The sequence below is a fragment of the Marmota monax genome, unplaced genomic scaffold (genome assembly GCF_021218885.2).
Source record: "Marmota monax isolate L192 unplaced genomic scaffold, Marmota_monax_Labrador192_F-V1.1 WCK01_AAM20220418_F8-fsc00007, whole genome shotgun sequence".
In the NCBI taxonomy this organism is placed as follows: Eukaryota; Metazoa; Chordata; class Mammalia; order Rodentia; family Sciuridae; genus Marmota; species Marmota monax.
The window spans coordinates 6,818,357-6,841,053 of NW_026692781.1; the positions used below are offsets into that span (position 1 = coordinate 6,818,357).

General features: G+C 36.0%; 1 protein-coding gene across 2 annotated transcripts in view; it reads right to left on the reverse strand.

Moving 5' to 3' along the window:
• Positions 1-22,697, reverse strand: part of Slc25a12 (solute carrier family 25 member 12) — a 170,514-nt gene that overhangs the window by 67,893 nt on the left and 79,924 nt on the right. The window contains exons 1-2 of one of the 2 annotated variants that reach the window (XM_046447385.2): positions 16,276-16,377; positions 15,271-15,324 (exon numbers count right to left, since the gene is read on the reverse strand). In XM_046447385.2, the coding sequence (XP_046303341.1) occupies positions 15,271-15,324; positions 16,276-16,287 (66 nt within the window). In that variant the 5' untranslated portion in view covers positions 16,288-16,377. Of the gene's footprint in view, positions 1-15,270; positions 15,325-16,275; positions 16,378-22,697 lie in introns of those variants that run through there. The other variant, XM_058580186.1, reaches the window with a different exon arrangement.

Below are 22,697 nucleotides of genomic sequence, written 5' to 3' on the forward strand. Positions count from 1 at the left end.
CCTACACAACATTGATACTTCCAGAAACATTTAAATTGAAATTAATATTGTTCACATATACTTGAAAAAGTCTTGGCACTCTGAACCTTGAGAAATAAAATGGATTTTATGAGAGATTAGAATCCTCATACATTTAATCAAAATTATTGTCCATAAAAAATGGCAGGGTTTCACATACAGATACATGTGATAATGACAGTGAATGATCTGCAGCTCTAAATCAGAAGATCATGCTGTGTAGAAATGTTTTGCCCATGAAGCCAACAGATCAAGATATCAAGACTTCTCCTGACTGGAGTAAACTGGATAGTGCTAACTCCCTTGCAGTTTACTGAATTTAACCTTAAATGACTTTTAGAATGTGGGCAAACTACATTACATGTAAGCAATATTAACTAGACCCTATGAAGAGCTTATAGATCACTCTACATTTCAACTAAGAAATTAAAAAAAAGAAAAGATTAACTTAATTCAATGACTTGAATGAGTTTTTTTTTTAAAGTCCAAATGATACAAATGACCTGTTTAAATGAATTCAGTTCAAAACAGGTCCTTTGATGTTTTATATTTCTAAAAGATATTCCAGAGTCTATAAAGGAAAATTCCAATGTGTTGTGAATAGAAAGCTGATTACTTAAAAAAAAAAAAAAAAATTAAACAGTGTATCAAGAACAAGGATTTTCAAGTATGTATACAAAAATTGAGGTACTATATCTAGAAACATTATTTTTTTAAGCCAAAAATCTGATAAAATCAAATCTTTCACATTATTTTGCATTAAGCATAAAACTGTATGGTGGGCATTATGCCTGATACCAGGGCTGAAGATCAGCAAAATACAGTTCATGTTGCCAACTAGCACAGAAATGATGGCATGATGCACACTGAAATCAGGGTTAGAAACTTGGGTTCTAAATTCCTGTACCATTAACTCATTGAGAATTCTTGGACAAAATATGTGGCTTAGCCAGGTGCAGTAGCAGCAGCCTGTATTCCCAGCTACTTGGGATGCTGAGGCAGGAGGAAATCTTGAGCACAGAAGTTCCATACCAGCCTGGGCAACATAGCAAAAACCCTGTCTCAACAAAACAAATACGACTTCTTTCAGTTTCTTCTCTAAGAAGGGATTAAAAGCAAAAATATCTGTCCTGTTGTGAGGGAAAAGAAGATCTTGGAAATGGTAAAACACATGTATAATTAAATAGTTACTGTAAAATGCTTAGAAATAGAAAAGCATATGATCAGTTTCCCTCCTTGCTTTTCCCAATAACTCCCATGAAGGCATTATTGTTCTTCCTTTTCATTTCTCTCCAAACCAAGGTTCCTAGGAGGTCAGCTTCCAGTATTTCTAGACTTACCAGGAAATTGGTTGTAACTGGTCTATGCAGCTATCTCTGCTTATCCAACACGTGGTGGTAATATGAGTCAAAACAATTTCTCATGACTTCATTCCAACTGAGATGAACTGACATTTTCAGATCTTAACATCCTTTCAATTTCAGTAATTTGAACAACAATGTTTCAAAGTTCAGTAACTGTAGATATCACACAGAGCATTTCCCATATAGAAAAATGAATTACATGAACAATGAAAGAGGACGATATGTGCCAAAGCAAGAGTTGAGCACATGAAGCTAATTCTCTTGCTATCCTTCACTATTACTGCTTGAACTTCCCACCTAAGCCAAATTTAGTCAGGAATGCATGACCTTTCACTACACAAGCACTCTGTGTAAGGAGGAAAGATCACAACAGACCTGACACACAAACCCTGTTACAACAGTACAATATGGAATTCCTCTTGACTTCATTACAATGAAAGTGTAGTCTATTATAAATATTTTAAAGAGACAAATAATTTTAAACACATATGGCCACACTGACTTAATTTTAACTTCATTAAGCCATATTAATTTTTAAAAACAAATTTGAATTAGTAATATAAAAATATTGCCATGTTATCAAAATCAATTACACATACATTAGGGAAAAGCAGTTTTATATATCTAGGGGTTTTTTGTTGTTTTTTTTTAAGAATTTTTTTTAATATTTATTTTTTAGTTGTAGTTGGAAACAATACCTTTATTTATTTATTTATTTTTATGTGGTACTGAGGATCGAACCCAGGGCCTCACACGTGCTAGGCAAGCGCTCTACCGCTGAGCCACAACCCCAGCCCTATATCTAGTTTTAATTAGCACTTCAGCTGCATATTTCACATCCACTAGAAACAAAAACTTCTATTTGACTTTGCAAAGAAAATTCTTCAGAACCTTAACTTTCTTACTCAAAATGCTTCCAGAAAATGTTACATGCTTATTTTTCTTTTTACTTTAACATATCTATTTTCAAAAATAAGTGAAAACTTTTCTAAAAATTAAAAATAAAAAGATATATGTACTTTTATTATTATAAAATTTCCATTATTGGGCTGGGGATGTGGCTCAAGTGGTAGCGCGCTTGCCTGGCATGCGTGCGGCCCGGATTCGATCCTCAGCACCACATACAAACAAAGATGTTGTATCCGCCAAAAAATAAAAAATAAATATTAAAAATTCTCTCCCTCTCTCTCCCTCTCTCTCTCTCTCTCTCTCTCTCTCTCTCTCTCTCTCTTCTCTCTCTCTTAAAAAAAAAAAAATTCCATTATAGCAAGTTCTATCACCAGCTACTGGACAATGCAACTCCTAACAAAGTAAAGAGGAACAAGAACACTTTTAAGCACTGAAATCAACTGAAGCTACCATAATAAAGTAGGGCTACCAAAACAATTTTTCCCTCAAAATGGTCAAAAACCTTGGAAATAAAATAATCAGCCAGGAGAACCCAGTGACCGAGACAAGAATGCTTCCCAAGGCAGATTAAATTGAATAATTAATTTATATTGTTCTCTAAATAAATACTTCAATCTCTTGGTCTAAGTAACCATGGAAACAAACAAGGAACACATAAATTTATAAACCTGGGCAAACTGTGTCTCTTTTGACAATCAAGGTGCAGCTCATAGGGGAACAGAATACCTTAATGTTGGTAAGCCTTGATTAAATACCAATATTTTTGCCATAGAGAAAGAAGGACCTCTATCCTGGTAGAGAATGCAAAGTACTAAAAGATGTAAGAGAACAACCAAACACTGTGTATACACCTGGCCAGTACCCTGTTTGGGGTACCAGGGATTAAACCCAGGGGTGCATAACCACTGAGCCACATCCCCAGCCCTATCTTTTTTTTTTTTTTTTTTTTTTTTTGAGACACGGTCTCTCCAAGTTGCTTAGGGCCTTACTAAGTCGCTGAGGCTGGCTACAAACTTATGATCCTCCTGCATCAGCCTCCTGTGCTGCTGGGATTATAGGCATGTGCCACTATACCTGGTGATATATTTTTGTTTTTAATAAAGTGATTTTAAAAATATGAAACAATCATGAATAAATTGATGACTATTAGAGAATTTTTCTAGGTATGCTAACAGTATTGGTTTGGTTTTTCAGAGTCCTTTCTTTAAAGATACATACTTAAATATTTATAGATGCAAGAATGTAATGTCTGGGAACCGCTTCAAAATAAGTCAGTGGGGCTGCAATATAAAGGGAGCAAGATTAGCCATGATAATTGGTGAAGCTTAGTGACAATAAATGGTGATTCATTATACTATTTCCTATAAATTTGTATATAACATTTTCCATAGTAAAAGTTGTGTATTTCTGCGGGGTAAGGGTGGCTACTGGGGATTGAACTCAAAGACATTCAACCACTGAGCCACATCCCCAGCCCTATTTTGTATTTTATTTAGAGACAAGGTCTCCCTGAGTTGCTTAGCACCTTGCCGTTGCTGAAGCTGGCTTTGAACTCACAGTCCTCCTGTCTCAGCCTCCCAAACAGCTGGGATTACAGGCGTGCACCACCCACCTGGCTTCCATAGTAAAAGTTTTTTTAAAGCTAAGAAAAAATTGGGATGATTCTGTATATACTAACACCTACCTGTATCTCCAAATAATATAAAGTAAAAAACAAAAACAAACAAAACAACAGTGCCTTAAAATACATAAAGCAAGTTTCCTCCATTTACTATGTAACTTGAGCAAGTTACTTAACTCTGTAGAGCAGTTTCCTCATGTGTAAAGGAATACTATAGCTATGGGTTGAGCTTAGTGGTAGAGCAAGTGCGCACCCTGTGTGAGGCCCTGTGTTAAATCCCCATCACCCCCCCCCAAAAAAAAAAAAAAAAACAGAAATAAGACAGGCACAATGGCTCAGGCCTATAATCCCAGCTACTCAGGAGACTGATGCAGGAGGATTGCAAATTCAAGACCAGCCTCAGCAATTTAACCATATCCTCAGCAACTTAGTGAGACCCTGTCTCAAAATTTTAAACTACCAATACAAAAAAAGAGGAAAGAAGAAAGAAAAAATAAATTGTTGGGCCAGGGATGTAGCTCTGTGGTAACATACTTGCCTAGCATGCATGAGGTCTGGGTTCAATCCCTAGCACTGGAAAATAAATAAATAAATAAAATGGGAATACTAATAGTATCTAAATTATTGAATTGCTCTGAGGACTAAATACAATGTTTGTATAAAACACTTAATATAGTGTCTAATACATAACAATGACCCAGTAAGCATTAGCTATTATCACTTAAGTTCTTAAAAACCACAAACCCTATATTTTCTAAGTACATGCACAGAAGAAGATCAGAAAGAAACACAACTAACTAAAAATAACAATTACTTCTTAGATAGCAGGGAAATGCTGGGATTTTGGAGAGTTCAGAAAGAACTTCAAGCCTTCAGCCTTTTCAGAATGTTCTCATTTTTTTTTTTAATTGTAATGAGTTGGATGTGAGTTGGATGTTGTACATGCCTGCAGTCATAGCTACACAGGAGGCTGAGGCAGGAGGATCACTTGAGCCCAGGAGTTTGAGACCAGCCTGGAAAGCACAGTGAGACCTCATTTCAGAAGAAAAAACAAATATTGATGCATGATTATGTAATTTAAATGAATCTAGAATATAAGTCCTTTAAGAACCAGGATGTCTTATTCAACTTCATACCTCTAGCCCCTTAAACTGTACCTGGCTCCTAGTAGGACAATCACTTAGCAATCTGTATTGAACAGAGCTGTTCAAAATATTGAGCCAGGGGTCTGTGGCTGTGGCTCAGTGGTAAAGTGCTTGCCTAGCAGTTGTGAGGCACTAGGTTCGATCCTCAGCACCACATAAAAATAAATAAGTAAAATAAAGGCATTGTATCCATCTACAACAACAACAACAAAATATCGAGCCAGGGACCAGAAGAAGGGAAGGAGCAGGCAAGAATGAGGTTTAGGAGAGGAAGACCACTAGTAGAAAGAAGAGTAGAGATACCTAAAGAAAGAAAGGGTGAGAAAACATTTCTTCTTTAGAGGTCTTAATTTTGGGTAGTTGTTAAAGTATTTTTGCAGGTAATATGAAAGCAGTGCTAGAAAAAGAGCTACTGAATATAGTAACATTGATTTGGTGATGAAAAGCCTCTTCTCTTCTCTGTCTCCCACCTTCCCTGAGCCATCTCCAGGATCCTAGGTTTTCCAATCTCCTCTATGTGGTACCTCCACATTTCTTGTTTTTAACCTGCCCATATTTCCCTGCCCCTTCTGGGTAACTGCATGCTAATTTTCCTTTAAAATATGCCTCCTTCCCCCACTCTTGATTTATACAAGTGATTCAAGTGGGGCTTACTCATCAGTTCCAGGAGTGAGATTTCAAACCAAAATCTAGCTAATGAGACAACTGCATCTCTCTGGTACATGCTTTAGGGTGGGGGTGGGAAAGAATAATTCCTAGACTTATTCTAGAAATTAGGAAAGAAAGACTGAGAATGTAGCTCTGTGGTACACTGCCTAACATGTGTGAAGCCCAAAAATGTGTTTCTTCCAGTTCTGGAAGCCTAATGCTGGCCATAGCAAGTTCAGGGGAAGATGTTTTCAGACATTTCCACACTACTAAGCAAGAGCTAGACAGAACAGGAAGATAGTAATTAAAAAGAAGAAAAAGTGACATATGTAAAGAATGAATCATAAGTCTTTCAGGTCTATGTCTTGGTATTTCAGAGCTTATGGTTAGACTATTCCTTTTTGGGTCCTGACTAGGCAACTGAAGGTTCAGAAGAAAACTCTGCAAACACCTGCCACAGTCTCTCAAGTCTTCCAGCTTTACACTATAGCTATATCTCTTCTCAAAACCTTACAGCATTGGGAGAAATTACCTCTTGTGTTGATATTTCTGAATACAGAGATTTGTGAAGGTCTTTGGCTGCATGTCTCAAGAATGTGATTAATTGAATATGTGTACAAAATCATAAACACATATTAACATCTTAGTTGCTTTATTATGTCCAGCATTAGCTGCGGGGGAAACAAGGGACACAGATGCTACTCAGGAGGGTGGAGGAGGAATCCTCACCTCAACTTGGAAAAGAAGAAAAAGGACAAAAAAACTAGCTTTGACTGGGTGAGGTGGCGCATACCTGTAATTCCAGCAGCTCAGGAGGATTGAAAGTTCAAAGCCAGCCTCAGCAATTTAGCCAGGCCCTAAGAAACTTAGTGAGACCCTATTTCAAAAGATTAAAAAGGGCTGGGGATGTGGCTTAGCCGAGTGCCTCTGGGTTCAATCCCTGGTACCAAAACAGACAGACAACAAAACTAGCTTTTATTTGGTTCCCCGTGTGTTGGGCGTAGATTACATAACACTTTGTTCAATCTTTGTTACATTCCTTTGTGCTAGTTGTAGTATCCCTTATAAGACAGATGAGAAAACAGACTCCAAATGCAAACACCTGACACCACACTATAAAAAAGGAGTCAAATGAGGATTCAAATCCAGGTTAGACTACAAAGTCCATGGAGGCTCCAGCTACATTCTGCTGCCTCATGAAGGAAAAGAATTGCATCCAGTTAACACATTCTAGGAAAACTATGTAGCTAGGAGGAAATTAAATGGATAGACTCACACTCCATAAATCAGTCATCCAAAAGAAAGCACAGAAATGTAAAAGAAACAGTTTATATATTATTTGATCTATTTAAATTACAAGTTCAATCATTCTACTTCCAAAAGGAAAGACAAAAGTCCTCCAGTGGTTTCCATGCTGCTCCTAGAAAAAAAATCCAAACTCTTCTTCATGGCCTATTCACAAGGTCCTACTTGATGTGGCTCCTTCTACTTAATCTCTAACCAGTCAGCCCCCTCACTCACCGATGCTTTTGGCTCTCTGGCCTCCTTTCTATTTGTTAAACATACCAAAAGCTTTTCTACTTCTAAGCCTGTGCATATGTGAGTCATCTGGAAGTCTCTCCATCACCCCACCTTTACTTAACCTTTCAATTCTCAACTCTAACTTCACTTCCTCGGGGGCCTTACTGACCACCCTCTTGCAAAATATTGAAAAATAGAACCTTTCATCATTCTGTTTATTTTCTTACTGTATTTGTCACAATCTATTGTTATCCTTTTAGCCTCACTCCTCCAACATGAGGACCTCTCTTCACTGAACTCCTCTTTCTTATCCTAATCATCACTGAATTCCTCTATCTTATCTCCATAAAGGTAGGCCTTTACACAGTATATAGCATGGCACATATAGACAATTAAAATGTAATGTATTGATTAGGGCTGGGCACGGTGGAGCATGTCTATAATCCCAGTAACTCTGTAGGCTGAGGCAGGAGGAAAACAAGTTGAGGCTAGCAAGACCATATCTCAATATTAAAAAGTTTGGGGATATAGCTCAGTAGTAAAGTACCCTTAGGTTAAATTTCAGTACAGTAAAAAAAAAAAAAAAGATAAAAAAAAATACTGATTGGTAGTAGAATATAACAGAGCATTTAATAATAACACTAAATTTCTTATCAATAATTTCTCAATCCTTTTTAAATGATTTAAGGATAAAGTTTCACTATAGTGCTAATCTGACCTTAATGCCTAACACTTTTTTAAAAATATTTTTTTAGGGCTGGGGATGTGGCTCAAGCGGTAGCACGCTCGCCTGGCATGTGTGCGGCCCGGGTTCGATCCTCAGCACCACATACCAACAAAGATGTTGTGTCCGCCAAGAACTAAAAAATAAATATTTAAAAAAAAAATTCTCTCTCTCTCTCTCTTTAAAAAAAAATATTTTTTTAGTTGTAGATGGACATAATATCTTTATTTTATTTATTTATTTATTTTTTATGTGGTGCTAAGGATCAAACCCACATATGCTGGGCAAGCGCTCCACCATATTTTTGAGCCACAACCCCAGCCCCAATGCCTAACACTAAAAAAATAAAAATAAATAAGAACACTATATAGTTTACCAGTACTTCCTTAAATAAAGCTAAAAGTTATCATCCTCAATTCCTATATTCTAAAGAATTGACAAAAACCCTTATCTGGAATGGCTAATAAAACCAGTTTATGCTGAGAAGCCCTGTATGAGCTTCAAGTTTTGAATTAACAAGTTCTTACTTTTTAATTTGCTCAAACCTTAATATACAAACATTCAGACTATTTTTATTTTCCTATTTTTCTCTCAAACAAGTTAATGACCTACTATATCTCCTTCCATACCATTCTCAATGCTCATTAAATCAAACACAAACATATATATGCAAAAATACATACTAAAAACATATAAAGGGCTGGGGCTGTAGCTCAGTGGTAGAGACGCCCGCCTTGTACATGTGAGGCACTGGGTTCAGTCCTCAGCACCACATAAAAATAAATAAAAGATATTAAAAAATATATATTATATATATATATATATTTTTTTTTTTTTGCTTCACAAAACAAAATCATGCTACACATGCTTCTTTTCATATTTTCTTACTTACTAGTACATTAAAAATTCCTCTAAATCAGCAGCAATAGGTTTCATTCTTGGTAGTATCTGCATCTCCATAGTATACTTATTCCACAATTTTTCTATCATCCTCCCCTAATAGCATTTGTTTCTTTTTTGAGAAAAAAAATGATTGTTGCAATTAACAATGCACATATTCTTATATGCATGTTTATTTCTCTGGGATAAATATTCTAGGAAACATGTATGAAAACAAGAATGGTGTGGGGCCGGGGATGTGGCTCAAGCGGTAGCGCGCTCGCCTGGCATGCATGCGACCCGGGTTCGATCCTCAGCACCACATACAAACAAAGATGTTGTGTCCGCCAAAAACTAAAAAATAAAAATTAAAAATCTCTCTCTCTTAAAAAAAAAAAAAAAAGAATGGTGTGAATATACTTTGTATACAACCAGAGATATGAAAAATTGTGCTCTATATGTGTAATATGAATTGTAATGCATTCTGTTGTCACATATAACAAATTAGAATAAAATGTTTAAAAATTCTAAGAAGAAGATTTCTTTGTTCAAATTATGTTTTTTTCTTTATTTCTTTGCTATCCTGCAGATTGCACCCAGAGCTTCCCACATGCTAGGCAAGCACTCTACCTCTAAGATACATAGCCAGCATATTTACTTTTTATTTTAAACTATTGCCAGATTGCTTTAAAAAGAGTCTTTTGTTTCCACAAATACTGTATAAGAGTCCCTTTTCCTCCACATTTGGCCTCTGTAGATATTATCATCCTTTTATACTTGATAATCTTTTTGTAACTCTAACATTAAGGCATACATCCCAAACTTTTGAGAAGGTAGCCCTAATGTATATGTCAATAAAGAGAAAGAATCCCCTGGTTAAAAAGCTCTGCTTAATTTCCTTCTAAACTTCATCCTACAGCCAAACATAAGTAAATGTACAGTATGTAAACAAATATTGACAATATAAGAGTTCATTTATTTCCACTAATAATTATGTCATCATAAAAACCCTAAAGAGAAAACGTTCTTTGCTTTATATTAGCATCATCTCCTTCCTACTTAATCTTTAAATAAACAAGAAAGAAAAAAAATGCATTTTCATAACTTTATATGGGATATGATCTTCACTGTTACATTGGTGCTAGTGAATAAAAGAACAGAATCAAAATATTTGAATTCTATCTTTCATTTAAATTTTTGGTCTGGTATATATAGTTGTACCATCTTAAAGTGTTGCTTTTACCATATAACACTAATAAATGAACAACAGAAAGTCTATCTATTTAAAAAAAAGTTTAAGAAATCTTAAAAAATCATTCACTGAAGAGTTTTTAAAAATCTACTTTGCCAGAAAGCACAGACAAGATCAACCGTTCATTCTGAAATTTGTCAGGCTTATAACAAACAGCCTGTCACATTTCTGTTGTCCCTACCTCCCCTGCATCTTCACTGCTTCTATTGTATCCTTTTGCTATTGTATACTTCTGATGTAGCAAAACTAGGTCAACGATAGTGTGTGGGTGAAAAAGGTAAAAGAAGAAAGAGATAAATCAAAAAATGACAGTTTTAAGGGTAGTAATAGTAAAATGTTAGTTTGACAACTGGTTGTAAAATTATAGCACAGTAGAACACATAAGAATTCATTTTTTGTGCTCCAGTTGCATGAACTTGGGGGTTCGGGGTACACTGGGAAAAAGCAGAATCCTAGTAATTTTTTTTTTTTTTTTTTTTTTAACTAACAGAAAATACAGTTTATTGGCTGGGCACAGTGGCCCATGTCCATAATCCCAGTTACTACAGTGTCTAAGACGGGAGGATTGCAAGTTCAAGGCCAGTCTGGGCAACTTAGCAAGTTTCTGTCTCTAAATAAAATTTGAAAAAGGCCTGTGGGCTGTGGGTGTAGTTCAGTGGCAGTGTGCTTGCCTAGCATGCTCAAGATGCTGGGTTTGATCCCCAGCACCACAAAAAAAAAAAAGAAAGAAAGAAAACATAGCTCATCAAATTTTGAGAAGCAATAAAGAACACAGAAAAAAAAATGAACCTATTTCTCATTTCTCTATAAAAATGTTTTACTCTTACAAAGCCCTCCTCACAGACCTATATATAATTCCACTAAACATGAATACATCTGTACTTTCAAAAAGGAACATATAATTGTTTTACACAACAAAGGAGTTTTGAGCCATACTAGTATGAAGTTAGACGGTTATTATCACAGATCTCAATTTTACAGAGCTTTCAACTATATTCTAAAATTTAAAATTAAATCTTCTCCGTAGTCTTTTTTCTTTTTTTTAATTATACATGACAGTATAATGTATTTTGACATATAATACATACATGGCATATAACTTCGCATTTTTGTAGGTGTACTCTGTAGCCTTTAGTTGAAATGGCCCTAAACTCAAATAATCCCAAATCTTACCAAAACCAAACCATACTGATAACAATTTATATGTTAACCTTTGATTTAACATTTTTTGTGAAACTCCAACCTTAAACTTTCATGGGACTATTATCCCTAGTTCTCCTCCACCTCCTTCCTACTTCAATTATGAACATTGTGTATAAATCAGCTTTTGATCCTGTCCTGCTTATTTCACATTTAACTCTCATAACTACAAGGATTCATCTATCACCTGTATAAATTTGTATCTGTTCAAACCTGACTTTAACTTAATGGGTCACATTTATTTAGCAATCCCACAAAAAAAATCCCCAAATAAATGCCTAATAAACTAACACCTATCTTAAAAAATTCCAGGTACACTATTTCTTCTTTACTTCCATATATAATACCAAATCAATAGATTCTTCCCTTACAAAGTCCCTGGTATTGTCCTTCCTTTCCATTACCCAGTCATCAGCCACTCTAGGTCATTATCTCCCACATGTATTATTTCAATAGCCTCTTAGCTGATCGCCTCACTTACTTCCAATCTCTCTACATTTTATCCAACATACACAAAGAGCTGCCAGAATTCACCACTTCAATTTGCCCACTCAGAAACCCACAGTGCCTCCCTACTGTTTCAAATCCAAACTCCTTGCCAACTGTTCTAGGTAGTTATAGCATAAAGGCACTTTTTTATTTCATCACCTAAATAACCAGGTTTTTTTTTTTTAACTTCTTAACAAAGTTGCCATTAGTCCCTGACATGCCTATCTTTCAAAAATCATCACATTTCAGAATCTTACATGCAAGTATAGTATAAGGGTTAAGATTATAGGTTCTGTAGTTTGATTTGAACTCTGGTCTCTACCACTTATAAACTAAGGGACATTAACAAAGTCATTTAACTTCATCTACATAACAAGAACACTAAACCTCAGAAGTTATGAAAATTAACATACCATCCTTAGAGTACTGGGTCAATGTACAGCACACTCTAAATGATCAGTATCTCTTAACCACTGTCATCATTGTATGGCTACTCTGTTCTAGGCAAGCCAGTCTGATTGCTCTACCACAGGCTTTGCATTTGCCTTCACTATTCTCAATAGCTTCAACCCCAAACAGAGATGAAATAGGCCTCAGAGAGAGGCTAGTCCAACCACATGCCCATCATCATTCATGACCTAGCTCAATTCTCTGCTTCAATTAATCTATTTAGTATTTATTAATGAATAATAGAATACAAGTGCACAGCACATAGAAAATAGTCCTCAATCTGCTGGGTAAATATTTTAAGTGCTAAAGAAATACATAGTTAGCATGTATTTTTGTCTTCTATTAAATCTAAAATATTAATAGAACATATATGCATGTGTAATAAATATTTTTTTTGGAAAAATACTTGAAAGTTGCCTAATATAATACTTGGAACTGTCCTTCTGTTGATCCAACTGGCTATATTTTATCTTCCTTGCAGTTTTAGCTTTCCTGAAGATAAATGTCTTCATGATCTTATTTATTAATAATGCTTGAGACAATGCTTTATGCTTAGGGCTACATATGCAGTTATAAATTCTACAAATTATCAGTATGAAAATAAAATTAGAGTCAACATCAAAATACTTTGTAAGGGACTGGTAAGGCTCACTGGCAGGGTGCTTGCGTAGCATGCCTGAGGCCCTAGATTTGATCCCCAGTATTGCAATATAATATGTAAAAAGATAGTGACAGTATATGCAAAACATTAAATGAAAAAGTAAGATTTAAAAGTTGTCAAAGAGGTAGGCTGAGTCCTGGCCTCTCTCTTTGTAGCTTCAAGCCCTCCCATCATCACAACCACCACCAACACCACTCTTCAAAAACAAAAACAATCAATATAGAATCACAGATTTTTTACCCCTACACAATTTTTAAAGCTGGAAGAACCTCAATTCCAATTCCGTTATGGCCCACTGAATCTCACATGAGAAGATAAAACTCAAAAAGCTTAGATAATTATTCTAAGCATTCAACAACAGCCAGGTAGATGTGGACCTGGGAATTACCTTAACCAATGCTCTTTTCAGTACATCATGCAACATTCTAACTGATTTCCTCCACACTATTCTAATCTAGAAAATAAAAGTAACGATATCATAGGAATTCCTCATAAAACATCGAGTATAATTATATGCTATGTTAATACTGATATAATTTTGGGTATTCTCAAGAATACTTGTGAAAAATAAAAATTTCAGGCCACAAATGGAGCAATTATATCACAATTATTTTTGTTCTAGAAAAGATACTTCCCTTAGTATATTTTATAAAATTTAATATTCTCATTTTTCCTAACTGTTTTTCAGTGTGATGATCAAACCCAGGGCACATGCTAGGCAAGTATATTATATTCTATCACTGAGCTACATCCCCAGCCTTTACTAATTCTTCTTCATGAACTATACATATGGATGGTCATCTATGCAGTCTCTTTCCCAACAATAGTTTAAGTAAACCACATGTCTCAGATAAAAATGTCATCTATTCCAGGCACATCAGAGTATGTTAGAATCTGTTCCTAATATAGAATCACAGACTTTTGGAATTGGAAGGAACCTTGGAGGTCACCTTTCATTTTACAGAGGAAAATAATACCCAGCAGGAATCTGTCCAAGGTTAAAGTGTCTACACAAGAACCCAGATCCAGAATAGAAATTCTCAAAAGAAGATTTCAGAAAAAAATACAATATTTAAAAAAAACACACACTAGCTTCTTTCCCTTTACATTTACTTCTTAAGCTTAATTTCCTACATAGGAAATTTTTGAAATTAAGAAAGCAAAACAAAAAACTAAGCCTACCTTTTTTTTTTTTTTTCCTTTTAATTCTACAGACAAGTCTCTGATCCTAAAAGCTTAGCAAAAGTTAAGGTAGATCCTTGCAAGAATTTTAGGCAGCAACTTTTTGTTTTGTTTTTAGGTACCAGAGATTGAATCCAGAGGTGATTTTCCACTGAACCACATCCCCAGAACTTTTTTATTTTTTTTAGTTGTTGATAGACCTTTATTATTTTTATTTATTTATATGCAGTACTGAAAATCAAACCCAGTGCCTCACACATGCCAGGCAAGAGTGCTACTGCTGAGCCCCAGCTCCAGCTCCTCCCCAGCCCTTTTTTATTTTTTGAGAAAGGGTCTCACTAAGTTGCTGAGCTGGCTTTGAATTTGTAATCCTCCTACCTCAGCCTCCCAATCACTGGGATTACAGGCATGTACCACTCACTGCACCTGGCAAGACAACATTTTGGAATAAAACCTCCAAAGGCCTATGATACAATATAAATAAGTAGAGGGGGAAAACACACAAATTAAGAATACCTACAGTAGCCTTATATCTGTAATTAATTACATGGAGGATTGTTTTTAAGTAGAAAAACTTTATAAAACATGCAGCTTTCAAAGAAGAATTAGTCACTATACCTATATAAGAATGCCTATACATTTTGAATTTTTTAATTAGCCTCAGTACTTAGGAGAAGCTGGAAGTTCTTTTTAGTCTACTTTTACACCGCTTAAGTCATATTAAAAAAAAACAACAACAACATTAATTTAAGGATTTTTTTTTCTTTTTTCTTTTTTTTTTATTTTTAATTTTTTATTGTGGGTTGTTCAAAACATTACAAATTTCTTGACATATCATATTCCACACTTTGATTCAAGTGGGTTATGAACTCCCACCTTCACCCCATACACAGATTGCAGAATCACATCAGTTTTTTTTTCTTTTTTAAAGACAACGTCTCCCTATGTCATCCAGGTAATTCTACTGTCTCAGCCTCCCAAGTAACTAGGATTACAGATGCCCGATTTAAGGCCTGAGGAAAATATCTTAACAACCCTTAATATAAAGGAAAACCCTCAGTCAAACATCAACAAGAGAAAAATAAATTATATTGTCTAGCAATGTAAGAATACATGAAAATAGAATATTCCTCAGCGTTAAGGCTTCAAATGAACTACTGATTACACCTTTTTGTTTTTTCAATGAAACATGAATTACATAATTTACCTGTAGGAATATGTTTCTTAACTCATGAGGATCACCTCGCTTAGTTGTCTGCACCTGTAAGGAAAAAAAAAGAAAAGAAAAAAAGCTAGTTAATGCTTCACTAAAGGTCACACAATCTCCAGATTAGAGTTCACAACTGCTAACAATCAATGCTCTTATCTTTTATAAGGGCATTTAGTCTAAAACAACCCAAAAGCCCTAACTGCTGATAACAACTGTCAAATTTGAGATCTGTCACTACAGAGTGGAAAGGCGGGTGTGAATAGCCTGGGATATAGCAAATTACACACAGTGCTTCCTCTGAACTGAAAAGGGAAGAAAATGAATATCACTCTTTATTTTACTCCACAACACAGTAGCAACCACCAACCTTGAAATCAAGAGGCCTGCAAGAGTGGAGCAACAGGATAGTCAAAACACCTAAATTAATGGCATGGATTAGCAGCCTTTCTTCCCATTGGAAAGAAATAATAACAAAGATCTCAGCGCCCCTCTAGTTCCCCATCTAACCTAAAACCTAAAAGAGCTGCCACCAGTACAAATGCTTTCAACATCCTGCAACCTCCAACGCAAATGTCAACCATTGCTCTCCGCAGTATTGAGGCCCCAAATTACTCAGTACTCACCCCCTCCCCCACCGCAATACACGGATGCCCTAGGTATCCCCGGCTTTACTTGCCACTTCCTCCCACTCCCTTTCCGATGCTCTTCAACTCCGAGCTCACAATCCCATGGACCTAGGGCAGGACACACTACTCTTCCTTCGTTGACCAGTGGTCCTCACAACCCCTCCAACTCACAATCCCTCCTCTTTCCCCTCCCCCAGCCGGGCATCCTCTTCCTCCGGATCCTTGCCCATCAGCTCTCCCACCCGCAAGCTGGAGCCCTAGGACGCGCTATCTAATAACTACGCAAAGAAGGAAATTGAGAGAGCTGGGGGGCTGCAGGCAGGGCCCTTGGAATGTCTCTTATGCAATAAAGGCAGCAGCAGAGAGTTGGAGTCACCTTGACCGCCATGCTGTGCTCGGAAGCCGGGAACGAGCCAGTGAGCGAGCAGGGCCGAGCTGTCAGGGTGCGCGCGCGCGCCGCTTCCCCGGCCGCGCCCGCCCTCCCTCTGGCTGGCGTCGCGCGCGTCCTTATGCAAATGAGCTCGGTACGCGGTGTTTAGACTGAAGGCCGGGAGCTTCCGCTGGAAAGGGAGCTGGCCCGGGGCCTGTGGACCCGCGGAGTTGACCCACTGAAGGGAGGGACGCGCCTCCCACGGAGAAAGGTGGAATTCGAGCCACGGGATTCCAATGCACCGCGTGGCCGCCCCAGATGAGTCTCCGCCAGGCCACACCAAGTTTCTTAAGGACTCTTAGTGGGTGTGGCTTTGGGTACAGGCTTCAGCCTAAGTCATCTTCCCTGAGGCTTAAAGGAACACTTGGGGCCCGTATTGAGCACGATTTCCGAAGCGTCAAAGAACACATCCATTAATAATAACGAATTAGTGCTGGGGTTGTGGCTCAGCGGTAGATCGCTCGCCTAGCAAGTGCGAGGCCCTGGGTTTGATCCTCAGCACCACATAAAAATAAATAAAATAAAGGTATTGTATCCAACTACAACTAAAAAATAAATACTAAGAAAATAATAATTATAACGAATTAACAACAACTGATGGCAAATATTGACAAAAAAGATTAAGAACCACTCACTGGGGAAAACCTAAGTAAACATAACTTGAGAATATTGTTCTTCTGTACTTTATAATAAAGGTTTATGAATAGACTCCACTTTCTTAAACAGCCAAATCCCTGTGTAATGAGGTTGGGTACCAATATATATGAGAAAAACTCCATTTATCTTTCACAGGGCTGCTACAATCCTGGCCCTTGCCTCTGCATAAACAAAAAATAATTCTCTGTTGGATTCTCAGCCCTATCTAAGAAGTAATAGCGCTACCTTGAACCAGAATTATGTCTCTAAAACTGCCTTGTGTTATTATATGACCATATTAGGCCACATGTTGAATGACTCAAACAGTTACTGGGCATTCATAATATGCCAAATACATCCTGCTTTTTAAGAATACAAAAACAAAAAAGAAATATATCCTTACCTTCTAAGCACTTACAGGTAGATGGTTGATGCTTCCTCATAAACTTAACTACTTGTGGATATTTTTGTTTTAATAATCCATGGTCTTTATTAAAAGAAAAAAAAGTCCAACAACTATAAGATTTAATTTCACTTTCTCACTGAACTCTCCACACACTTTTACATTTCCATTGTTGAACCTCATATGAGGCTTCCCATTTCTCCAATCACACTAATCATGCTTGCATTACTATCCAAGTTAAATGAAGGGGGGGAGTGGCAATTGGAAATTGTTAATAAGTACTGTTACATTACTAGTACTCCCAATATGAGCTTTTCTGATACAGTTGCTTTAACTGTTTACCACTATTCCCATCTCTTTCTACAGTCTGTTCCATGTGTTTTGAACAATGTAACATTTTCTCCTACTAGCATTTTTTGTCCCTTTGCTCTTTGAACTATTGAGGACTGAATCCAGAGCTTCATATTTGCTAGGCAAGTGCTCTATCACTATGCTACATCCCCAGCCCTCTATTATTTATTTTATGAAATTTCTATAAGGAAGAATCTCAAGAAGTTTATTTTATGTTATTTGATAAAGGAAGGTTGTCTGTTTAGAAGCCCCAAATCCCAAAGTACCTGAAGGAAGTGAAGGCCTTTATACAAAATGAAGGGAATATTTTCTACAGGAACATGTTATGACCAAATCTACATTGTTGGAGTGAAAATTTGGAATTGGACTGGACACTTCCAGAGAAGAAGATAATCTTACATATAAAAAGCCCCCCACAATAACCCATAAGTATAGGTACCAGGTCACAATGAAAGTTTTTGTGATTAAAAAACAGCTGATCTTGCAGTGGCCTACACCTGTAATTCCAGAGACTCAGGAGTCTGAGATAGGAGGATTACAAGTTCAAAGCCAGCCTCAGCAACTTCCCTGTCTCAAAATTTTAAAAAAAGTAAAAAAAAATAATAATAAAAAATTAATTCTGCCGTATGGAGAAAAAGAACTCACCTACTCCCAAAAGTGAATTTTGCTGATTTTTCATCTATCCAAGTATGATTACCAGTAAAATCTTGCATTATATTATAGTCCCTAACATAAATACCCAAATATATTAAGATTGTACCATAGGAAATGTACTCAGTATTAAAAGGAATAGAGAAACATACAAGATAGATTTCCTAAATAAATTGAAGAGGACACAAATAAGATTTTCGATGCTTATGGATCAGAAGAATTGTTAAAATCTCCATACTACCTAAAGTGATACATAGCTTCAATGCAATCAAAATCCCAACTGTATTTTGATCAATAGTGTGGGTACTTTTCCAGGACCTGTTTAGCATAGATTTTGATCAAATACTGTTAGCCTGATAGCAATAATCTAGACATTTAAGCAGCAACTTTGCTATTGGACCCAACTCTCCCTGTGAAATTTCTCTCTTTTCTTCTCACTTGAATAATCCTTGTCCTTTCACTCTTTTTTTTTTTAGAGAGAATTTTTAATATTTATTTTTTAGTTTTCGGCGAACACAACATCTTTGTTTGTATGTGGTGCTGAGGATCGAACCCGGGCCGCACGCATGCCAGGTGAGCGCGCTACTGCTTGAGCCACATCCCCAGCCCATGTCCTTTCACTCTTGACAAAGAAATCCCAATGACAGTTTTCAATTAAAAAAAAAAGTTAGGAGTATCACACTTCCTGGTTTAAAATTATATTACAAAACTATTTTAATCAAAGCAGTATGTTGGGCTGGGGTTTTGGATCAATAGTGGACTACTCATCTAGCACATATGAGGCACCGGGTTTGATCCTTAGCACCATAAAAATAAATAAATAAAATAAAGGTATTATGTCCATCTACAGCTAAAAATATATTTGGAAAAAAAAAAAAACAGCAGTGGCAGATGCCTGTAATCCCAGCGGCTCAGGAGGCTGAGACAGGAAGATCACTAGTTCAAAGCCAACCTCAGCAATAGAGAGGCACTAAGCAACTCAGTGAGATCCTGTCTCTAAATAAAATACAAAATTGGGCTGGGGATGTGGCTCAGAGGTTGAGTGCTCCTAAGTTCAACCCCCAGTTCCCAAAAACCCAGTATGTTACTGACATAAATGCAAACATTATACACAATAACCAAGATGTGGAAATAACCTAGGTATTCATCAACAAACAAAGAAAGAAAGAAACTGTGAGATATGTAAGATATACACATGAGTATAATCCAGGCTTTAAAAAAGGGGAGAGAGCTAGGAGTGTTGGTTAGTGGTAAAACATTTGCTTAGCATGTGTGAGAACATGGGCTATATCCCCAGCACCAGTCCTGCCATTTGCCATAACATGGATGGACCTGGAGGACATTATGCTAAGTGAAATAAACCAATCACAGAAAGAAAAATATTGCATGATCTCACTTATGTGTGGAGTCAAGAAGAATAAGGAGGAAGAGGAGGAGGATGAGGAGAGGAATAAAGGGTCAATAAGTAAAGAAATAGAGAATAAAACAGTGGCTACCAGGTTTGGGGTACAGAGAAGAAATGGGGAGAGAAAGATCAAATGATATAAAGTAGCACTTATGTAGGATGAACAAGTTGAAAGATCTAATGTACAACATGAGGACTATAATTAGCTAAATGAGTAGATTATAGCTGCTCTTGCCACAGGATGGGGATGGAACGGGTAGCTATGTGAAATGATGGGTATGTTATTTTGTTCCACTATAGAAACCATTTTACTATGTATTCATATTATAATATCATGTTGTATACTTTAAATATTCACAATTTTTAAAAAATTAAAGAGTTCCTACCCTGAAAAAACTTTCAAATTGTCATTCTGTTGTAAGAATTGGCTAATTGTATTAGCAAAAGTTTTAGCAAATTAAAACTTACTTTTTACCTCAGTTGTAAATGATCTTGGTTGGGGAAAACTTGTTATCTAATGAAATATCAAAAGATAAAGCTGCCAAATAAGATTCACAATATATGGGGAAAAGTGGTAGAATAATTTAAAACTTCCTATAATTTCTTAATTACACATCATTTTAGTAATTTAGAATTTCTCCTCTAAGTCACAAATTATGTTTGTAAACCAGAAATAATTTCAAAACTATAGAGCAACTTTCAGTTGAAAACAGGATAATTAAGACTGCTTTAAGAGATGGACATTTCAGAAAGCAAAATTGGAAGTGAAAGGTTTAGAGACTAGTGGTAACTGTATTGATTCTCATTGTTGACCTTAAAAAGCAGATGTCATTAATAAAGAGTCACTTTGTAGAGCTGATTTCATAAAAGATTCAATATGTAGCTTGAGTGAGCTGGGAATTTAAATCTGCCAGTAACATTGTTACTATGAAAATGACATGTTACCCCCAGATGCAAAACTGATATGTGGGCTTGCAAGACAAACCCACCAAAGCATTTCTCTAACTCTCAGGCAACTTACATTATGATAATTTGAAACCAGGCAGGCACTTTCTGGGAAAAACTTAGAATTATACTAATGTGTAGTACATTAATAAATTAAAATGTGATTATTAAAACAATGCAATTTCCAATGATCCTAGTCTGCCAAAAGACATGGCCCTCTTTCCATTTTAATAACATATTATTTGTTTATTATCTAGCCTCCTTTTGTTATTTTACTGACATAAATGCACTTTTGTTCCTATTTCCATATTCCACATAGCTACGATGAATGCCATCTTTCAAAAAGTAAATCGAGGTGGGGTACAAACACTTAGTAGAGCAATAGAATATCACTGACTAAACTAAGTTTATCTCTTTTCCTAGGTTAAAGATATATAAAACATCACTATGATGAGGCATAAACTGGATTTTATGTTCTTTATCAAGATGTTTGCTTAAAAATAGTTGAACTAAATAGCATGATCTAACCTTGGAACACACATAAAAGGCTAATTGAACATCTGAAATTTTTAAGTATAGTTTGATTATGTCCTAGTCCTAAAATTACAAATAGTTCTTTATATTTTGCTGAAACATTGTAAAACTTATAAATTGTGTAAGTTGCTTTTTAACTTCTTCCATGTTAAGTGTCTATATGGAGAAATGGCGAGAGTGGGTTAGGGAAAAATGTGAAAGATTAAGTGTCCAACTTTGAACATTAATTAAATCTTGCTTGGCAGTCTGACTTAGAAATCAATAAACCAGAAATTGTTATTTAAGCCTAAACCATTTATAGTTAGTAAACACTAGACAAATGGTAAACCTTTCTATATTATGTATAAACATTTGCCCTAATTAAAATAAATTCTCATTTTGGTGGAAAGTAAAAAGAGTATTAAAAATAGATAAAATAGTTGTACTCCTGATATTATATGTTTTATAATGTTTTATGATTTAATTTTATAATGTTTTATGATCTTCCTTACAGTACGAGTCTAAGTCCTGTAAATTATGCAATGGCGATGACAGTTATCTTATTTTAGGACCACAGCTTTCTTTATTCCCTCAGGGAGGCAAAACAGCCAGTTTTCTTTTCACTGAATTTTGGAAGAAATTCATGGAATGAGCTGCTCTAAATATTTAAGAATATGAGTGGCCTATCATTATACTAATCATGTATAAGCTCATATTATCAGATGGGAGGATTGAACTAGATAAGCTTTAATGCTTCTTCAAACACTTTAATTTCATAATTTGGAATGAACCAAATTTTAGCTAATAAACATTTATTGAGTGCCTTGTGTTTGTATGAAATTTGCTGTTGCAGCTACAGGAAATATAAAAAGATAAATACACAGTACTCAAAGTATGGGGAATATTTTTCTGTGGCAAAATTTTATAAAAATTTTAATGAGGGGCTGGGGCTGTAACTTAGTGGCAAAGCAATTGCCTAGCACATGTGAGGTACTGGGTTCCATCCTTAGCACTGCATTAAAAAATAAACAAATAAAATAAAGGCATCCTGTTCATCTACAAATACAAAAAAAATGTTTTAAAAAATTGTAGTCTCTCTCGGCCTTAGCACCATCTTCTTGGAAGCTTCTGCAACAATAAGAGCCAAGTGGAGAAAGAAGCCAATGTATAGGCTGAAGCTCAAAAGAAGAAAGATGAGGTAGAGGTCCACATAAACTTAGCTTGTGTACCATGGAGTCCAAAGGAGTAGAAATAGGAATGCCAAAGGCCGGGAACATTGGTATAAGTTGATGGACTGCCTGTTACTCTCCAGATTTTGTCTCAGTGGATTTAGAACTTACATCGCTACCCCATCACCAAGACCACCACGGAGAAAAGACCCACCTTGCTCTTAACATCTCCTGTTGGTCCTTTGCCCAGGATCTTTTGCATTCTGGACTAATTCATTTCTCACTTGTGGCTAGT